The 19461-nt window shown below is 38.7% G+C and overlaps 1 protein-coding gene across 16 annotated transcripts in view; it reads right to left on the bottom strand.

The window, feature by feature from the left end:
* The window catches only part of LOC103155226 (inositol hexakisphosphate and diphosphoinositol-pentakisphosphate kinase 2-like), a 54625-nt gene extending 35520 nt beyond the window's left edge, over positions 1 to 19105 (bottom strand). For all 16 annotated transcript variants that reach the window (XM_016663369.1, XM_016663368.1, XM_016663370.1 and 13 more), the window contains exons 1-17: positions 19019 to 19105; positions 13218 to 13677; positions 11928 to 12123; positions 11091 to 11181; positions 10915 to 11000; positions 9653 to 9807; positions 8716 to 8817; positions 7560 to 7721; positions 6497 to 6618; positions 6313 to 6414; positions 5240 to 5326; positions 5090 to 5165; positions 4893 to 5002; positions 3580 to 3665; positions 2889 to 3014; positions 2479 to 2600; positions 1292 to 1474 (exon numbers count right to left, since the gene is read on the bottom strand). In XM_016663369.1, coding sequence (XP_016518855.1) covers positions 1292 to 1474; positions 2479 to 2600; positions 2889 to 3014; positions 3580 to 3665; positions 4893 to 5002; positions 5090 to 5165; positions 5240 to 5326; positions 6313 to 6414; positions 6497 to 6618; positions 7560 to 7721; positions 8716 to 8817; positions 9653 to 9807; positions 10915 to 11000; positions 11091 to 11181; positions 11928 to 12123; positions 13218 to 13355 — 1944 coding nt within the window. In that variant the 5' untranslated portion in view covers positions 13356 to 13677; positions 19019 to 19105. The remainder of the gene's footprint in view (positions 1 to 1291; positions 1475 to 2478; positions 2601 to 2888; positions 3015 to 3579; positions 3666 to 4892; positions 5003 to 5089; positions 5166 to 5239; positions 5327 to 6312; positions 6415 to 6496; positions 6619 to 7559; positions 7722 to 8715; positions 8818 to 9652; positions 9808 to 10914; positions 11001 to 11090; positions 11182 to 11927; positions 12124 to 13217; positions 13678 to 19018) is intronic.
* Between the last annotated feature and the right edge of the window lie 356 nt (positions 19106 to 19461).

Below are 19461 nucleotides of genomic sequence, written 5' to 3'. Positions count from 1 at the left end.
GTCTGGGTTTTTATGTTTTCTTTAGATTTTGATCTCGTTCAGCCTGCTTCATTCATGTCGACCGTATCGGACAGTTTCTGCTCTGAAAGCATCTGTTTTCTGGTGGTGGTTGTTCTTCATGGCTACTTTTCACACTCTGACCATTTCCCTGTTGAAAAGTTTCTGCTTCGGTTTAACCGTGATGTTTGTGGGAGTCGTGGCGAGTTAAAAATAACGAGCTGAGGTGGAGCAGCTGTCACGGTTTTGCTTTGAAACATGGGAGCAAAATGTTTTCTTTAAGCAGCAAACCACAGAAACCGCCTCAGTCAGGGCTGGAAACTTTAAAGCATTTATTAGTAGGGATGTACAATACGGCATGAAACTTGTATCACATTTTCTATTGTGATGGGTGGCAGTAATGATAAACATCACAATATGTCTTTATAGAAACAAAAAAAATTAATCATACTAATTGAGTTGAATGTATATATTTATATATGTTCAAACTTATTTTAGGTCATTTAAATCAAAGTTAAATAAATAAAAGAAATATGTATTGCTACATGGAAACACAATAGCTTTACTGTAACGGGTGTCTGTGTTGAGTCCTGCTCTCCTTCCCAGAGTCGAGGCTGGAACCTGTACTCGGCTTTAGAAGCACATGCTTCGCTTTAAAGTGGTGAAACAAAACGATTTTCTTGTGAAATCTGATTTTTTTCTTTTTCGCGTGGATGTTCACATTTCCATTTGCAACTTGTATGTGATCTCCTGTGTGAACTGCAGAAGACCTGAACGTGTCCTGCATGCGCAGGAGATGGCGCAGCAACGTCACACAGAGAGAGATCATGCTCAGCGTTTTGCCAACCGCCATGAAGAAGAGGAGGAAGAAGAAGAGGAAGAGGAGGAAGAGGAAGAGGAAGAAGAAGAAGCGCTCAGTGTTTGCGGAAGTAAACATGGATGCTAATGACAGGAGCCAGCTCATTAACGACTTAATCTTCATCATAGTGCGCTACGATTGTTGCTTTTCTTCCCGCTTGCGCTTATCAGGACTCAGAATAGTGACGTTTGTCGAGTATCGATGACGTTCAGGTCGGATGAATAGCGACCTGGCCGTACAGACACAGGTCTAATTTAAAAAGATCAGATACATGTCGTTTATCCAGGTGGACTGGGTCGCATTTGGAAAAATCCGATCTGTGTTGTTCAGACTGGCCTGATGCAGGTCGCTTTAAGGCAAAGGAGCCAGCGTGAACGCAGCCTGTCGCGGGTTCCTACTTGTTAGTGTGATGAAATATGTTGTCGGACTCGTTACCCGGTCGTAGTCCTCGTCGTTGAACTCGCGGTCCCGCTGCAGGATCTCGTGCAGCCGGGCCTTGACGCGGTGCTGGCAGCTGCTCAGCGAGTCGCTGTCGCTGTCCAGCAGCCCGTTCATGTTGGCGCTCTTCACCATCTGCACCAGGATGGGCGTCAGCTCCCCCTCCAGAGCCAGCAGGCCCTGCTCACACAAACACACACGCACACGCACACACACACACACACACACACACCAAATCTGTCTATTTCTGACAATGTTTCTAAAATGAGTGGAAAACATCTTTCTGGACTGGATCTCTGAACCTGTCCAGCTTAAACTGTTTGGGATCTGCAAAACTTCATTCTGCTTCTAAAAAATACAAATGAAACATTTAGATGGTGCCACATGCAGGGCCGTTGCGAAACACAAATGCTTGAAGTTGGACCCACACTCTTCTCCAGCCAACTCCCGAAACAGGAATGATCAATGATTCTGTGTTTTTCAGAGCATTTCTCTACATTTGGTGGAGGAAATTTCAGGTTCACTAAGGCAGCAGATTTGGGAAAAATAAAAATCAAAATTCTGACTTTAAATTCAGAATCCTAACTTTCTTTCTCTAAATTTTGACTTTTTCTCAGGATTGTGATTTTAATCCTCTGAAAGTCAGAATTCTGAGATTAATCTCAAAATATTTTTTTTTTCTTTCATTGGCCCTAATTCTCTTCCGTAGAACTGATTGAAATGAGAAAACAAATAAAACTCAAATCAATTATATTTAACAATACAGAAGTAGAAAAAAATCAAAAAGACTTTACAAAGGGAACCGACTCATATGATCACGACTTGTTTTGTTTTCCTAAGGAAAATTAGTCAGGAGGATTTTATTAAAACCAGAAAAGTTCTGGAAATCTGCAGATCTTGACGCGGTGCTGGAACATCAAGATCTGCAGATTAATATTAATCCTGCTTCCAATCGTCTGGAAACCAGAAGAAGCTGTGAAATCTGAGTGAACATTTAGCTTTAGATGGATCTCAGGCACCAACTGAACAACTAGAGGTTAAAACGTTAAATTCAATTTGTAAAATGGTGGAAACTCAAATATTTTTCCAGACCCAGAAAAACACACAGTAAATAAAACCTGATAATTTTCCGCTTATTGCTGGTTCATCATTAACGTGATCATTTGCTGAATATCACAGAATACCTTTGCGAAGGAAGCCGCCGTCATCTGCACCCGGCCTTCGTCTGACGCGTAGATCTTCAGGTCGTGTCTGTAGGTGCTGTGTAACCGTAGCAACCCGCAGCCCGGAAATCCAGCATAGTCTCCTACATCAAACCAGCAAAAATGGCGTCAACAAACATGGATGCTGCTTTCTAAACACAATGAGCCATTTCACATTTTGCTTCTTCAGGGGATTTTATTGGGAACTTCTGTGATGAACCAACAGAAAACAAAGAGGTGGAAAGAAATCCCAGTGAAATAAAAATCTGAGTGGTGTGGCAACCAAAACAAACATCTGCAGGCCTGCTGGAGTAAGCGATTAATCAATCAATCGTACGACAGATCAAAGGGAGCTTGATCAATTCTATTCTGATGATTTTAGTAATTCTCACCTTGACCTCCAGGGTACATGCAGCGAAAGGCTCTGCCCAGCTCCTCCGCCTGCACCCGGCCAGCAGGAGTCAGCTCTCCTCCCCATTTCAGCACCAGCAGCAGGGACTGGCCTTCCTTACGTGTGTCTGAAATGGACCGAACCAGGAAAATTAAAAACCGATATGAACATAAACCTTAAAGCTGCAGGATGTAACTTTTATTTAAAAATATGTTTATTTGTTAAAACTGTCACCATGCTGTGCCAGTTTAATATGAGACAGATCACCTGTGAAAAAACAAAATCTCTTTCACCTCCACCATGAGCTATGGTTGCAGTCAACATCCAATCAGAGTCAGGAGGCGGGTCTTAGTGCTGTCAATCAACCTTGTGAACATGCTACCAAGTGGGCTAATGATGGAGAAACAACTCACCACTACAGGCACTGTTATCCACCATAATCCATGGCTATTCTAACTAGCCTTAGCATTCATGGACATGATTGACAGCGCTAAGACCCGCCTCCTGGCTCTGATTGGTTGTTTCTGGTTAGCACTGGGAGAAGGTGGAGAAGCTCGATTTGTTCACAGATCATCTGTCTCATACAATTCTGTCACGACATGGTGACAGTTTCACCAAATATGTAAAATCATATTCCTTATAAAAGTAGCAAACTGCAGGTTTAAATAAATGAACAAATAAAATGTGTGAACCTTCGTCTTCACTGGAGGTTTTCGGCTGCCCATGGGGCAAGTAAGTCAGCTGCACTTTCCTGTTGATCCCAGAGAAGTGACCGTACCTTCAGAACCAGAAAAAGATCAAAAAAATAAAATTACTTCAAAAGTTTCTCAAGCAGTTTTGATTTTACAATCATAGCTAATCAACATTAAAACTGTAAGTCAGACCAGTAAAAATTATTTTAAGTGCAGAAATGTTAAAACTGTAACTTTTGAGTCTCTGTTTCCACCAGTAGTGGTCAACCTGCTGGTGTCATCTCTGTCGTTTGTGGCTTATGCACCTTTTTCTACTGCAGATTTTCCTTCCGCTTTCCTTTAACATACCATATTTTCTGAACTATAAATCTCAGGTTTTTTTCATAATTTGGCTGGTTTATGCATATGTTTTCTTCTTTATAAGCTTCGTTTTGACAATAAATATTTGGCAATCAGTTAATGTTTTGCCGTGTCTGGAAACAAGCCATTTAATTTCCCTTTTGAGATAAATAAAGTATTTTTAAATTGAGTTCATTGTTATGTCACATTCCAGGGTCGCTGCGCCGTTACCTAGCAACCCTAGCTGAGCAAAGCTCTGTTACCTAGCAACCGAAGCGGAATCCAGCAGGATTGGCCAGCTTTTGTCTTTGACTCACCATCCAGAAACCACTTGCTGCATTCCTGTTGGTTGTGTAGGAGGCTCTACTAATGCTTTTCAAAGATGTACGGTTGTATAATTACGCATCTGCTTGAAGCCATTTTCAGGTGCGAGTGTAAACGTTGAGGTGGGGGAAGTGGCCAGCAGCAAATTATTTGGATTTAAAGTGACAAGATGCCCTAAAACAGCTAAAAAACTGATTATCTAAGGATGATTTTGTTGAAAAAAATTGAATGAACATGTTTTGTATAGGCCATATATCTATTCTAACCTGTTGAAGGAAGTGTAATAAGTAATTTTTACATCACGTCGTGTACCGTCTGTAACTGAACTCACTGCAGGCTTATCAGAACCACGGCCTTGTAAAGACGGATTGGTTTCAATCACAACAGAAAGTCCAGAGCTTTCTGATGAATCGCTGCTATGACCTCATAGGTCTGCTTCCACTCTTTTCTCAGCAGACGTTTATTTTATAAACAGTGAGAAAACTGAGAAACGAGCTTTTAAGGAAGTTGGAGGAGAACAAAAACGTCCAACAAAAGCTAATTTATCACAGGCTGCGGCCATGCTTGTGCTTTTAATAACCTGGTAAGAAGTTGCCATTTTCAGGAGCTTCCAGGGAAATGAGGTCAATCATCAGACTTTCTTCACCTACATTTCTAAAACGGTCTTCAGCTGCTCCAGTTTGGACTTCTTCTCTTCGATCTCGCAGTCGTTGCGCTGCCCCAGTTCAATCAGCAGCTGCCGGGTGATGTCCAGCACCTCCTGTGAGACGGTCAGAGGGAGAAACCGTCAGAGGAGCGGCCAGCGCTGACATTTCTGCTCCTCAGATGTCAGGATCGACTGTTTCACCTGCAGCTGTTTCGGCCTTTTGAGTTTCAACTTCCCGGTTTTGTATCCTTCGTATTTTTCAAACAGATCAAAGAACCTGAAGGGAAACAAATGAACGGTTGGTCTTCCAATGTGGGGTTTAGTAATCGGGCTGCAGAGGGAAGAACTCACATGGGGTTGCGAACTTCCATCTTCATCTTCTGTTTGGGCGTTCTGTCTCCATGACGGATGACGGCGATGACACTGCGCAGCTCCATCCTGGCCAGTTCAGAGTAAATTAATGAGAACATTTAAGCCACGGAAGCTACGTTTCCATTATCTGGAAAGGTGCAAAACCTTTTTCAAAAATACACAATTTCCCAATTTTGGTGTTCCCCTTAAATAAAAGACACGAATAAACTTGTTCACATGATAAGTGATTAAAAATTATGGTGCCAACGAATGCGAACATTATAATGCCGGCGATCATCATAAATAATCTATGAAGACATATTATGGCCACTGTAGATAGAAAACAAAACTCTGGAATTTTTAAAAAAAAAAAAGAAAAAAAAAATTAATAATAATAATAATAATAAAACAAAACAAGAAAAAAAAACGCAGGAATTTCCTGAATCCAAAAATCTAAAATTTGCAAAATATTTTTCTGGAAAGTTTCAAGTGAAAAATTTTCAACTTTACGAGCTCAGAAAATTTCAGATATTGATCTAGAAAGTTTAACACATCTTAAAATTTCTGAGATTTTTTCTTGTGAATTTTCAACTTTTGGATCTCAGAAATGTTCATGTTTTTTCTATAAAATTTCTGAGATCAATTTCAAAATTCCTGAACCTTTTGGGAGAATTTTTCTCTCCTCTCTACTATGCAGCTGTAGCTGTCAGACGAGACGTCAGCGTCCTCTTCAGGCGTTGGGACGACACGCCTTTTATATTTGGGAGAAGTTACTTTTGTTTGCAGCCTTTTGGGAACATTTTAGTATGCAATTCTTTTTTAATCTTTACAGCCACGGATTCAACACTTTCCAATGAGAAACTCAACTTTGATGAGCTTTGCGATGCTGTCAGGCCTCTGATGTACAAGGAGGCCAGTGCCAACAAATAAGCTGCTGGAAAACAAATATTTTGCTTTTTCAAAACCGACATGTTTCCATTAAGGAAATGTATTTTTGTAATTCCAATTTGCACAGTTTTAAGACCAAAGGAAACGTAGCTAGTGATGAGGTGAGCCCATTAACTGGGTCTTACATGGTTCCTGAAGTGGTGGGAACAATCGGGATGTCCTCTGCCTCCGTTGGGATCGACCAGGGAATCTGGAACTGAGGCGCCAGCTCTCGCATCACGATGTTCCTGAGACATTTCATCAACACCAACAGCTCAAACAAACTCTCAGAAACGTTGAAAAAGGCAGGTGAGAAAGAAAAGCCGGTACCCGAGGATCTTGGCGCAGTCGTCGTAGTATTTCATCGAGTTCTTGACGAAGCTGAAGCCGTTCACGTCACAAACGTAGGAGTGTCCGTTGGCTCGGAGCAGGTCGAAGCCGCACACCGTTTGCTGCGGTGGAAGAACAGGAGTAAACACAGACTAGGGCTGAAACTAATGATTATCTTAGTAATCAATGATTTTGATGATTAGTTGATTAATCAGATGGGAAACAAAATAAGCAAACTGCAGAGTTTTCATTTAACCATTGGAGTTTTTCTGTACAATATTAAAAATATATTAAGAAAATACAAATAAACAAATTAATTCATTTTTTAAACATCAAAATAAATTTCCTATTGCTTAAAATCCAATAACAGCATTCCTTTAGAGTACGCTCAATTATCTGTAGGAAAGGATTCATTTACAGACAAAGGCTTGTTTAATCTTAAATCCAAGATGTATACGTATTTGTACAGTTCTGGCTTAATTACTGCTCTGACTGTGCTGTTCTTTCAGTAAATGACATTTTTTTGAGTCTATACTCCAGTAAACGATTAATCGATAATTAAATTTGTCGACACTTATTTCAAGAATTGATTAATCACGAGTAACGCGATTAATCATTTCGTCCTTAACATTTAGGAACATATTTACAAAGGTTTTATGTCTAATATGCAAAATATATATATTATTTGTACAGTTTTGGTTTTAAATTGCTCTGATGACGCAGTTCTTTCAATACAAATTTTTAGAGCTTTTATACTCCAGTTAATAATTAGTTGATTATTAAATTAGTTGGTAATCATTTCAAGAATCGATTAATCACAAGTAATGTGATTAATTGTTGCATCCCTAACATATGCAGAACATATTTACAGACAAAAGCATTGTTTTTTTATCTTAAATGCAAAATGCATGAATGTTCAACAGCTTTAGCTTAATTACTGTTCTGATTATGTTGTTCTACTAAATTAGTTGGTAATCATTTCAAGAATTGATTAATCACAATAAATCGTTTCAGCACTAACACAGATATGACGGAGTAAACACCCTGGTGGTGGCTGGAGTACCTTGAACGCCAAGCAGACTTTCCGGGCCACCAGTTTCTCCATGGCCGACAGCATGACGGGGTATCGGACCTCCTTCCCCTCGCTGTCGCGCTCCACCTTCCCGTCCAGCGCAGGAGACTTCCGGGCCTCGGCGTGGGCGTAGTCCGGCCCGACGGTGTACACCTGCAGTCCGACACAAACCAGCAGTTCTGTTACATCAGAGCTCCAAGTCTCAACCAGTAAACTTAGACCCGTTTGTCTGCTGCAAAACTCATGAAAATCAAATGTTTACATGTGCAGAAGCAGAGGTTCTGTTGTGAGTTTGAGAGTAGTTGATATGTTACTGGCAGGTGGCAACAGGGCCTACGATTAGAAATCCTCACGTCCCACCATGTGAATACATAAAAACATTACAAATTAGCTGTAATCTGTGATTCAAACACAAATGTGAAGAGAAATCTAAGCGCAAAACCAATTAATAACTGAATGCAAAAGATAAGAGAGAGATTTGTTTTTCTTACAGAATTTAAACCAGGTGAAGTTAAAACGACCGCTTATGAAGTTCTGAGAAAGAACTTTCTACATATGCATACATATTTTTGTGTAGTCTGTATACGAGACCCTATGTCTCGTATTCCTGTTAACAATTACTAAATTAGTTGATGAATATTTCAATAGTCAATTAATCATGATTAATTGCTTCAGCCCTAGTTTCCACCTTAGCTCGCTATTGCTGATGCGAGGAGCGGCCATATTGGATCTCAAAGTCCATGTCTGAAAAATTCTCAGACTTCCAGAGTGGGAAGTTCGACGTCCAAACTGAATAATCCATTAAATTATTAAAAACCTTTAATTTATCTGATTTTTCTGTATCAGATGAGTAAATGCAAACTTCTGGCCTGGACTGCAGAAGTCTGGTTATTCACAGAGAGAAACATGTCGGCCATTATCATGACGTTCCATGTGAAACACGTGCTGCAGAGCCAGCCTCTGCTCTGCTGCAGCTCCACTCCTGACAGCTTCCTTGGACTGGCTCCATTTTACTCATTTTAAGGCCTTTTGTTTGTTTCTAAATGATTAAATGGACTGGGTGTGAGTGTGAGTAATCTATGTTTATATGACATGAAAACACGATAACTGTACCAAGCTGAGGTATCTCAGCGTGTTCTGCCCAAACCTTGACATCCGTGCCGTCAGTTGGCATGAACTCTTCATAAATGTAGGAGCCGGTCTTCCTCACGCTGCTCTCTGGAGAGTAGACGCTGCTCCGGCTCCCGATCTGCACAGAGCAGAGACCAACTTAGGTTCTTCTTCTTCTCTTTTCACACAACTGAGACGCAGGTTTAACTAAAATGTAAAAACTTGCATTTATTTGTAAAAAAAAAAGAAAAAAACAAAGCTTCCAGCTATAATTGCAGCCAGGGTCCAGATGATGACAAAAAGCCATAAAACATAACATAAAAGCGTTAAGTGTGCTCTTATTTTGAAATATTTTGAATTTCCTGACTGGAAAATGTGTGGAAATAAAGTCTAAGATAGAGAGAAGAAACTTTTTCTGACTCCTGATCAGCTTGTTGCATTTTTAAGAGTCTGTTTTCTTTAATCTCTCCTCAATGTTGGACGCATTTCAATTAAAGGAACTTTTTTTTTGTACAGTTTGGCTCAGTTACTGATCTGAATACGTCTTTTTTTTTTTTTACTTTTTTTTACGAAATGGGCTTTTTTGACTCTGTCACTAACCAATTAATCACAAAAAAATCTAAATGTTTCAGCTCTAAATTTTTATTCCTCTTCTTCTATATAATTTATTTATTTTATTTATTTTTAAAATGTATTTAAAATATACGTTTAAAATAACTATATATTTAGTTACTGATTATAAGATATTAGTAAAGCTAAATATTTTACATCGTTTAAATTTTTATTTAATTAATTAAAAAATATAAAACAATAATAAAAACAATAAAACGTAGTTAATTCTTGACTTTGAAAACACTTAATTAAAAGTCACACAGGAACCCTGTGTATGATAAGGAAATGTGAATGTTTGCTGCCTGTAGTTTGGTCGGACTAATCTGAATCACTGAACGAGTCAGGAGTGTGGAGGTCACGACCTTTCTGAAGAGTCTCTGGCTGCCGCCGCCTGCTGTCGTGGGGTAGTAGATGTAGACGTTGTGGTCCTCAGCACAAACAGGCTTCTCCACAAAAGGTTTCTGGAAGATTTCCCCGTTCACCTCCACATGGTCCTCCCCTTCCACCAGGTTACACTCTGAACACACACACGCGCACACACACACACACACACACACGCACACACACGCACGCATTGGGCTGGACGATATGGCTGAAAAACTTTTCACGATTAGGCCCGTCACAAAAACAAATGTTGCTGGACGATGAATTGTCCCAGAAGTTATTGTGATAAATGATAATATTGTTGTTTTGAGACCGTTTTCAAGTAATATAATGGTAATAACATAATAATGTAAAAACACTCGGAACTGGAAGACATTTTAATTATCCAAAATAAGCAAACAAAATTAATTATAAAGTCTCTCTAAACAAAATTGTCCTTTAAAAAAAGTGGCTGGTTGAGGCCAAAGCAGAAGACTGAAGACTTTGTTTTCCAATTTTCAGTAGAAACAGAAAAAGAAAATCTTGCAAATGGAATCAATTTATTACTTGATTTATTGATTTTTTGCGACGGCCATATAATCACTATATAATCAATTATTGATTATCAAGAGATAATCAATAATTATCCTTTGATAATTATTGATTAGTTTTTGTTTTAAATATCTGAAATCCTGCCAAGTAGGTGGCATGATCTTTGTTGTTTTATCCAGTTTACTCTCCACGGCGTTGTTTTTTATTTTTAAACAGATACTTTTATTTTTATTTTCATGAGCCACTATAGGGAAACCTGTGCAAGCTATGCAGCAGGTTGTCGCTAGGCAACCAAAGTTGGGGCGGGGAACTTTAAACCCCCTTATCCAACAAGTTGTTGCTAGGTAACCAAAGAGTCAGTGAGTTAGTTGATTCCAACAACCTAGCTTACGTAGCAGTGAGAGAATATTCTATAGGTGTTAGCTATCGTGATCAATATAGTTATTGATTTATTGTGAAGCCGAAGACACACAGGAAACGTTGACCCTGCGGTGTTCACTTCTGAGGCCTGAGAAGAAGCTCTCCTAAACACGTAAAACATCTGATCCGAGTGCCAGAACCTTTATGTCACAGAACCTAATGAGGGAAACTTGTCCCTGCAGAACATCCAGCACTATATTTATCCCATAGCTGCCACAGAACCAGAACCCGGCTGAATAAATGAAGCCTGATACAATAAGTTCAGAGCACAGAGGAACATGAGGCTGACCTTCTGGTTTATCTGGGTCGCGGTTCAGCACAGCATAGCGTGGCAGCTCGATCCCCTCCTCCTGCAGGATCCGATACACTTCTCTCCTGGAAAACACAAAAAAAACCCTGATGATAAATAAAAGACATCAATAGATGTTTAATTTGTTGGAGACTGGAAGGGTGAGGTGGATGCACCTGTCCTGAATATAGTACTGCATGTTCAGGTCGTTGATGAGTAGAGGGCTCCTCAGAGTGGCGTAGCTCACCGCCTTGTCCAGAGGGAATCCTACGAAAAGAAAGACACTTTTAAACCTTTAATATGGGGAAACTTATCGATTAAAGCTGCAGTATAACTTATGTAAAAAAATATATTCTTTTACATATTTGCAGAAACTGTTAGTATGGTATGAGACCGATAATCTATGAAAAAATGTAGCTCCTCTGCATCTGCTAACTAGAAACAACCAATCAGAGTGAGGAGGCAGGTCTTAGTCAATCACCGTCTTGTGTGGCGCTGCTTGTTCCCTCTCCACTCCGCCCTTGCTACAGCTTTCCCCATCAGCAGATCTTATGTTAATGCTAAGCTGAATAAAGCGCTATTAAAATGAAAACTTAACTTAATGAACTTGTCAATGTTTATATTTCTAACAGGAGCTGCATAGAGTGAATGTTTCATCCCACGTCAGATTCTGTTTGGATCGTTTCTCTTTTACGTTCCAATATGGCCGCCACCTTCATTCCTGTATCAAATGGCTCCTTTAAGGATGACCAGCAGCTCCCTCTGCTGGACAACAACCACACTACAACACTAACAGGAGGACTACACAGACGTTATTAGTTAATCGACTGGAATTAATTTCAAATTGATAGTTAATCATAAGTTGATTAATTGCTTGCGTCCATAGGGGAAACAGAAGCATTCAGAAAAATGTCAGCAGAAAATGATTGGAAAGACACTGCAGATTAAATATGCATGATTTGCATGTCGGCCATTTTGTCAGTGTGCATGCACTGTGGTGGGAGGGGAGGCACCTTTGGAGTGGAAGGAGATGAGGCAGTCACACAGCGGCCATTTGTCCACAGGCTCGTTGAGGATGGTGTCCTCTGGGAAGATGACCACGGTGATGTACTCGAACCGGCACAGCCTCTCCAGAATCTGGGTCATTGGCTTGGACTTGGACTTCTTCATCATGCAGCAGATGCCCACCACGATCTGTCGCTCCGGGGGCTGAACGGGACGGAAACAGATCAATCGGACAAATCACTCAGAACTTAGAGGCCTCAGCCTTCAAAGTATTATTATTGCAGTAGCATATTGTTCTCAAAATAAAAATAATTAGAAATATCAAACCTGCAAATAGAAGACATTTATTCAGTGCAGAAAACAATAAAAAGCAGTGACCTATTTTCAGTTTTCTGGCAGAAGCAATGACATTATTCAGTTAACAGGCTTCCAGAAGAAAAACAGATATGAGGCTTTTCCGCATGATCGTCTTTTGTTTTTCGCTGCAGCCACCTCCTCGTCGGGCGTCTGCAGCTGAAAATAAAATCTAAATCTCCTCCAGCCCAAGCATACGGTTCTAGTTAAATCCCTGAAATAAGTTTTGAACTTTTTTCAGTTTCACAGTCTTTGAACAAAATTCATAGCCTTTTACAGCGTCTTTAAACGGAGCTAAACCTGGAGCCATGAAGTAAAAGAATAATAATAATAATCTGAAACTGGGGGAAAAAAATAAAAAATATGAAAAAAAATTACTGAAGAAAAACCTCAAAATTTTCTTTTTAGATTAATTTTCTTTAGGCTCAAGATGTTTTGTTTTTTTCCAAACCTTTCTGCAAGACACAGGAGCTTGTTTTAAGTCAACAATTTCTTTATATTGATGAATAATTGCTCGTTCCACTGGCAGATTATTTCATTTATAACAAGAAACTTTTTCCATATTATAAGTGAAATAACCTCCAAATGGAACTAGTAATTTTTCATAAATATAAAGAAATGATTTACTAAAATAGTAATCTATGTCTTGCAGAAAATTTACTTTTAAGTTAGTTTTGTCTCATTTCAACTGTATGGAAATATTTGCACCAGAGACTAGAAAATAAAACTTTTTAGGATTAGGTGTTTTTGGTGCCCATTGCAGCACTTAGGCTGCATAATTACTGACCTCATTAGTATCTATTTACATTTATTAGCATGTGTGAATTTTATGAATTCAGTTTTGAGTCTGTACCTTGAAACTGCCCCTTGGGGACAAATAAAGCAAACTGAATGTCGTGATTTTAAATACAGAAAACACTAATAATCAGAAGCAAGATGCTCACCGTGTCTTCGTCGTCCTCATACAGGTCCATGTCTGTCCTCATGCTGTCCTCCTGCACCTCGCTCTCATCGTCCTCGCAGCCCACGAAGAATCTGGGAGCGCCACACTGGCTCTCGCCCGGGCTGTTGGGCTCTGACATCACAGTCTCCCGCAGCTGCCCTTAGCATCCCACCGCGCCATCAGACACCAGCAAACGGCCGGAGCGGGCCGCCGATGGGAGGGCCCGAGGCCTGCGGCGAGGGACGAGGACCCCGCTGCTCGGACTGCACAGCAGAGGCAGGTCAAGGTGGCGAGACAGAAAGGACGGGGCTAAAGGAAGAGAGAGGCTGCAGCGTTGCCCCGTCTTTTATTTTCTAGTATTGGTTCAGCTGATTGTGATTCTGTTTGGCTGAATATTCAGCAACAAGCTCCACTTATGCGATTGTAGTTCTTTCCTCCATTTGCAGAAACAATGGGCAGTCCTGCATTAACGCCAAACACAATGAAAAACATTATCAATACAATCAAACATGTTTTTCTTACTGTGGTAACCAAGCCAGTCGCAATTAGGCCTGTCACGATAACAAATTTTACTGGACGATTAATTGTCTAAAAAAATTATTGCGATAAACGCAATCAAGACCTTTTGACACTGATTTAATGGAAATGACTAATAATGCAGCGATTTCCTGCCATGGATAGATGCACTTAATTTTAAAAAGAACATATAACACTGGAACTGATAAAGTAAATCAGTTCCAGTGTTAATGAATTAACAAAAAACGTACTTGAATGAAAAAACTAAACATGAAGCCAAAGTGGAAATAAATACGGCATTCAACCAAAAGAGTGCAGATTATGAAGTCTGTATACTGTATTGCCCTTCAGTAATCAGTAGATTTAAATAGAGAAGACGGACACATCCGACTACCTGATGCAGTAGTTCACACTACACAATGTTTTCCCGCTATTTTCCCCTTACGATAATCTTAGATCGTTGGCTGATCTAAGATTGTCGCTGCTGATTTTGTAACCGATCATCCTGCAGTGTGAGTGTTACGGTAGATCGTCGTGGCCGCTCTGATCTAAATCAGGGGTTTTCCCTGACTGGGAGCGTAACGCAGCCTGCTGAATGTGACAGGTAGCCAATCAGAAAGCCGGATTCTCCTCCTGTTTTCTGAGGGGAAATTATGAAGGGAATCCCAAACAGCTGACACGGCGCAACCCGAAGTCCAGCGGACATTGGAGATGATATGGGAAACAACATTAATATTTATTCAACATTTCGTGCAAAGAACATAGAAATGACAAGGAGAGGAGTTGGAGCCAAATTGCTACCGCAGCTGAAAAACCCGGTAGGTTTTCAGCTGTTCTTCGTTAACGTGACATAAATAGGTTATAATGATTTTCATTCAGTCAGGACTTTACGCTGACTCTAGCCACACGGTAGATTCTAGTAAAGCATTGATTAATGCCTGGTTTTAAAATTACAAGTCCATGTGTCCAGCCACATGGGCATTATTTTGTGCCCATGTGGCTGGACACCACACGGCACGACGAACCCGACTGAACCGTTATACCGAGGATTTCTGTCGGCTAATGTGTCTCTCAGGTTTTGAAAATGGGCCGACAACTCGTGTAGAGTGTGTTACACTAAGGAAATAGGAAGGGAGGGTCAGTGGAGAGCACGGGAGCTGAGCCTTTTTTCATTCAGTGTCATCAAGAGAAAGAAAAAAGACAGGAAGAGACGATAAAGCCGATAATTAAAATGAGGTCGATAGGTTTAATTTATCGTGCGATTAATTCATATATCGTTTATCACGACAGGCCTATTTGCAATAATAATCTTTTTTTTACTCTGGTAACTAATACCGTCATAATCAATCATATGATAAATTAAAGCAAGCTCAATAATTTCCATCTGCACGATGTATCGTTTTTCTCTTAAGCAGTTATGAGTCATGGAAGAAAAACCTGAAACTGCCGCTACGCCAGTTACTAAGCAGGTTGTTGCTAGGTAACCGAAGTTTGAGGGGAACTTGAAACTGCTTGTTACCCAGCAAGTTGGTAACAACCATCATCTTAGTAGGTGAGCACAGTGCAAAGATGAACCATGGCTTCCCAACCAACAAAAAGAAAGCAGAGTACTCAAAAATTATAATTGAGTAATAGTTGCAATGTACTTATACCGTTTATAAATTAGATATTAGCAAAACAAGAGCTACTTCTTATATTGTGGCTAGTTTATTGTTGTCATAGCAACTGTCATGATGGCTAGTTACGTATGCTTACCAAGATGGCCGTCACCTACAAAGTTTCCAGAAGTGTGACACCACATGAGAACTACTGTATCTATATAATAAATACTGAATATTCTATCAGATTTATTATTTATTGATATTGATCGTGTCTATCTCGATATATTGATATTGATTTACTGTCCAGCCCTAATTAAACAAAAAGTAAACTAAAAAGCATTAGTTGCCGCCCTTTTTGATTATTGGCAACATGAATTTAAACAAGTCCAAGTCTGGAGACATCAGACTGCAAATGAAATGTTTATAGTTATAATAATGCTGCTGCTGTTCTGTAGACATGTAAACATGAAGGAAAGACTAATGAAGAGGCCAGAGTCTTCAGATTTTAACTACCTGATGATTAGCAGCTTAAAGACAGGAAAGTCAGCAGACAGACCTGATTATTGCTTTGTGACATGTTACAACACTCGCACATCAGGAATGTAGGACTGCAGACTGGCTTTGCAGCAGTGAACATTACTGTTACTGAACGTAGCTCAACACAGCTGAGATAATAAACAACCCGTCTGGGAGGTCAATGCTAAGAAAAACAAACATGGCTGCCAAAAAAGATCAAGATCCCCTTGAAGAATGTTGTTGTTTATCTGAAACCATATCGATTGAATATCAATTACCTCTCATTTCCAGTTAAACAAAATGTCCAACATTTTCTAATGCAACTTAGAACTGCTTGTAATTTTTATTTAAGGCTATTTTAGGAACATTTGTTACCGTCCAGTTTTACTTTTGTCTTGACCTCTAAAGATGATCTGATGATCTTATATGTTAAGCCATAAACACAAACACAGTAAAAGGTACCTTTGCAACCTCGGCTCCTAAACTAAACTTTTTGCATTGTGGGTCATAATTTTGTTTTTTCCAATTAAAAATTACATTATTTTCTGTATGTCTCACTAAACATCAGTATTTCAATGAAGAAGTAGAAAATTTAGTGTTTTAGGTTATTAAAAAGTCCCAATTTACCAAAATAAAGTTTCCTTTTGAATGAAATATTTTCTATTTTCTTGGTGTAGAAATGTTTATTTCCACCAACAAGAAAAAGTTTCCTTTAAAACCCTTTAACCGAGCTCAATGGATATATGAGAAACAAAAAAACATGGTTAAAAAATAAAAATAAAAAGGGAGGCATTTAACAACTGCTAATTATAGAACAGTAGTTTACTAAGGAGTCTATTGTATTAAAATGTGGCTCTCACCCAGCAGGAAGTCTCTCAGGGCTGTTTTAGTTTGGTTTCATAAACTCTCACATTTCATGAGGCTGAATCTGAAATACTGTTAATGGAAATTTAAAAAAAAGAAACTATTACCTAAATAAAGAACAGCTGTTAACAGTGTTTATTGTGATTTTGGTTGCCATGATGTTGATGAGCGTTGGGTCACATTTTTACTTCCTTGCATTGATTTTTCTGCCACATTCAGCAAATGCAAATAAAAAATGTTAAATAATCTGGTATAATCCATAATCCCAGGTGAACAAAACTACACCTCAAATACACCAATATGTCATAACTTTTTAGACAAAATTGGAGTCCAGATGTCTTTTTTTTTATTTAAATAAACTACATTCAAAATATTCTGGGTAAGTAAAATATGTAAACAGTAAAAATAAACATTATGTACTTTATTTTGCAATAAACTGGTTATTACTTGAGTATGTCAGTTGAAGGTTGGTTAGCGTAAATGCATGACAAAACTGTAAATAATGGGAATAGTAGCAGTTTTTAGATAGTAGGATTTAATAAATAAAAAAGTAAGTGACCTTTCAGTGGTTGCTCCTTGACCAATCTAAAATCAGTCACTAATTACCTTTTTAGCTTCCTTGCCTTTAAAGATCCGGCTTCAGTCACTGATTCAACCTGACCTTGACTCCTGGATTTCATGTCTGCTTTACTGCATTCATTCTTTATACCTAACATAAACTAAATTGTTTTAAGGTAACATTTAATGTGAATTTGTGGCTTATAAATAAACTGAAACAATTTGATTTTATTACTCTGATATAATATTATTACATGGTTAATACTGCATTGGTTGTACCAGTGCAACTGACAACTAGTCAAACAAGTTGACCAGGTGCAAAGTTCATTTTTTTTAATAACTGTCTATTAAGCGAATTTTGATTTGTAAAAGATGAATTAACAACCTAATAAACACAAAGTTATTTGAATTTGAAGCAGAATTGCACAAGATGTGTAGTATATTTGAAGTAATTTTCCATAATCTATCAATAGTCTATTATACAGTTAATGTGTTTATGTGTCTCCAATGCCAGCAAGAAAGTCCTCAGTTTGTTTTTTTTAATAAACTCTGGTCATAATTCACAAATAAATCATAGCTGCACCATATTAGGAAAACAAGCATTATTGCGATGACAGTTTTAATTCATCCAAACTCATCTCAGTTTTTTATCACTCTTTTCAATCTTTTTTGTTTTTAATCATGATTTCCTCGTCAACCTTCATTTGCATGCAGTGTTTGAATGTCTCCTATCAAACACTGCATTTCAGAAATCCTGAGTGATATTACACACAGTAATATTGCTCTAAAGCTAAAGCAAATTATGTCTGATATTTATGCTTCCCAATTATGATTTGTCTCCATAAAATATGAAAATGACATTGGTCATTTTATAAGCACAAAATGGAAAGAGAGATGCATGTACATGAGTGAATTAAAGGTGGGTGACAATAACTAGAGGAATAAATTGACCCGCTGCCCCGGTTATTTATTCTATAAGAAATTGGCACAAATGGGACAAAAATAATTATATTTGTAGGAGTTAAGTAGTTCACAGGAAATGGACTGCAAAAATAGATTATGAAAATGAGCAAATGGAAATATAAATCATTTAGTCTTCATTAAAATTAATTAATAACTACCAAATTTATGTTACTTATCATAAGCTGTTAATTGATAATAGACTGTGTATGAGTGTTAAAGTAATTAAAAAGGACTTTTAGTCATGTAAAGAATGAAATTTCAATGAGTTAAAGGGGAAGTGCCATTCATCTGGCTCTACATAACGCTTCAGTTGGCCTGACACCTTTACCTGTGTACGAAATTACGTCAAGGTGACGGATTAAATGAAATATAAAAGTACAGTTCTTAGCACGGGAATGTTAATACAATGCAGTTGATATTATTATTACAGAAACACATTAGTTTACCCAACGAACATCTGACTGCAAGTTGAGTTTACACTGTTGTAAATAAAAGAAAACTAAAATATTATTTAAAACTGTTATTGTGAATTTAAATGCCACCTTTATTGTTTCTCGTTTTGGAAGCAGCTGCCTGAGCTAACGTTAATTTTGACGACATATTTTAGCTGCTGTTAGCTTGCGTTAGCATTCGACTAGCCGCTAATTTGGCAACGTAAACAAGTCTTCTGCTGCCCTTACGTCAGAATTTGACACTGACACTACATAATACCACGGACATCAACACTTATCACTTCCCATTTATTACCATTCATCAGCAACAGGAGGTAAAATATTAAACTTACGGTGCCATAAAAAGGTCTATTGCTGTTACTGCTGCTGCTGCTTTGGAACGCTCGACTCGCTGTTGTTGACAGTTTCCACGAAGCCAATTTGACAGATGAATGATTGGCGTCAGAAACAGCCAATTAGAAAGAAGTTTTGTTTGAGAAGGCGTGGCTAAAACCCAGTGTGGGCCAATAACAAATGGTCAAGGCAGGTAGGAGAACGTCGGCACCGCCTGTAGGTGAAAATGAGGACTACACCTTCTTTTCAATGAAGACATGCGCACATACAGCAGCTAAAATAGGATAACTAATTATTTAACGTTAATAACTAAAATAACAGATAGAATAACCATTTTAATGCGACAGACTGGCGACCTGTCCAGGCTGCACCCCGCCTCTCGCCATGCACCAGCAACCCTCCCGACCCCACTAGGGACAAGGGCGTATAGAAAATGGATGGA

Source organism: Poecilia formosa, unplaced genomic scaffold (assembly GCF_000485575.1).
Source record: "Poecilia formosa unplaced genomic scaffold, Poecilia_formosa-5.1.2 Scaffold417, whole genome shotgun sequence".
In the NCBI taxonomy this organism is placed as follows: domain Eukaryota; kingdom Metazoa; phylum Chordata; class Actinopteri; order Cyprinodontiformes; family Poeciliidae; genus Poecilia; species Poecilia formosa.
Note: the sequence above shows the minus strand (reverse complement) of the source record. Positions and strands in the feature narration are given on the sequence as shown.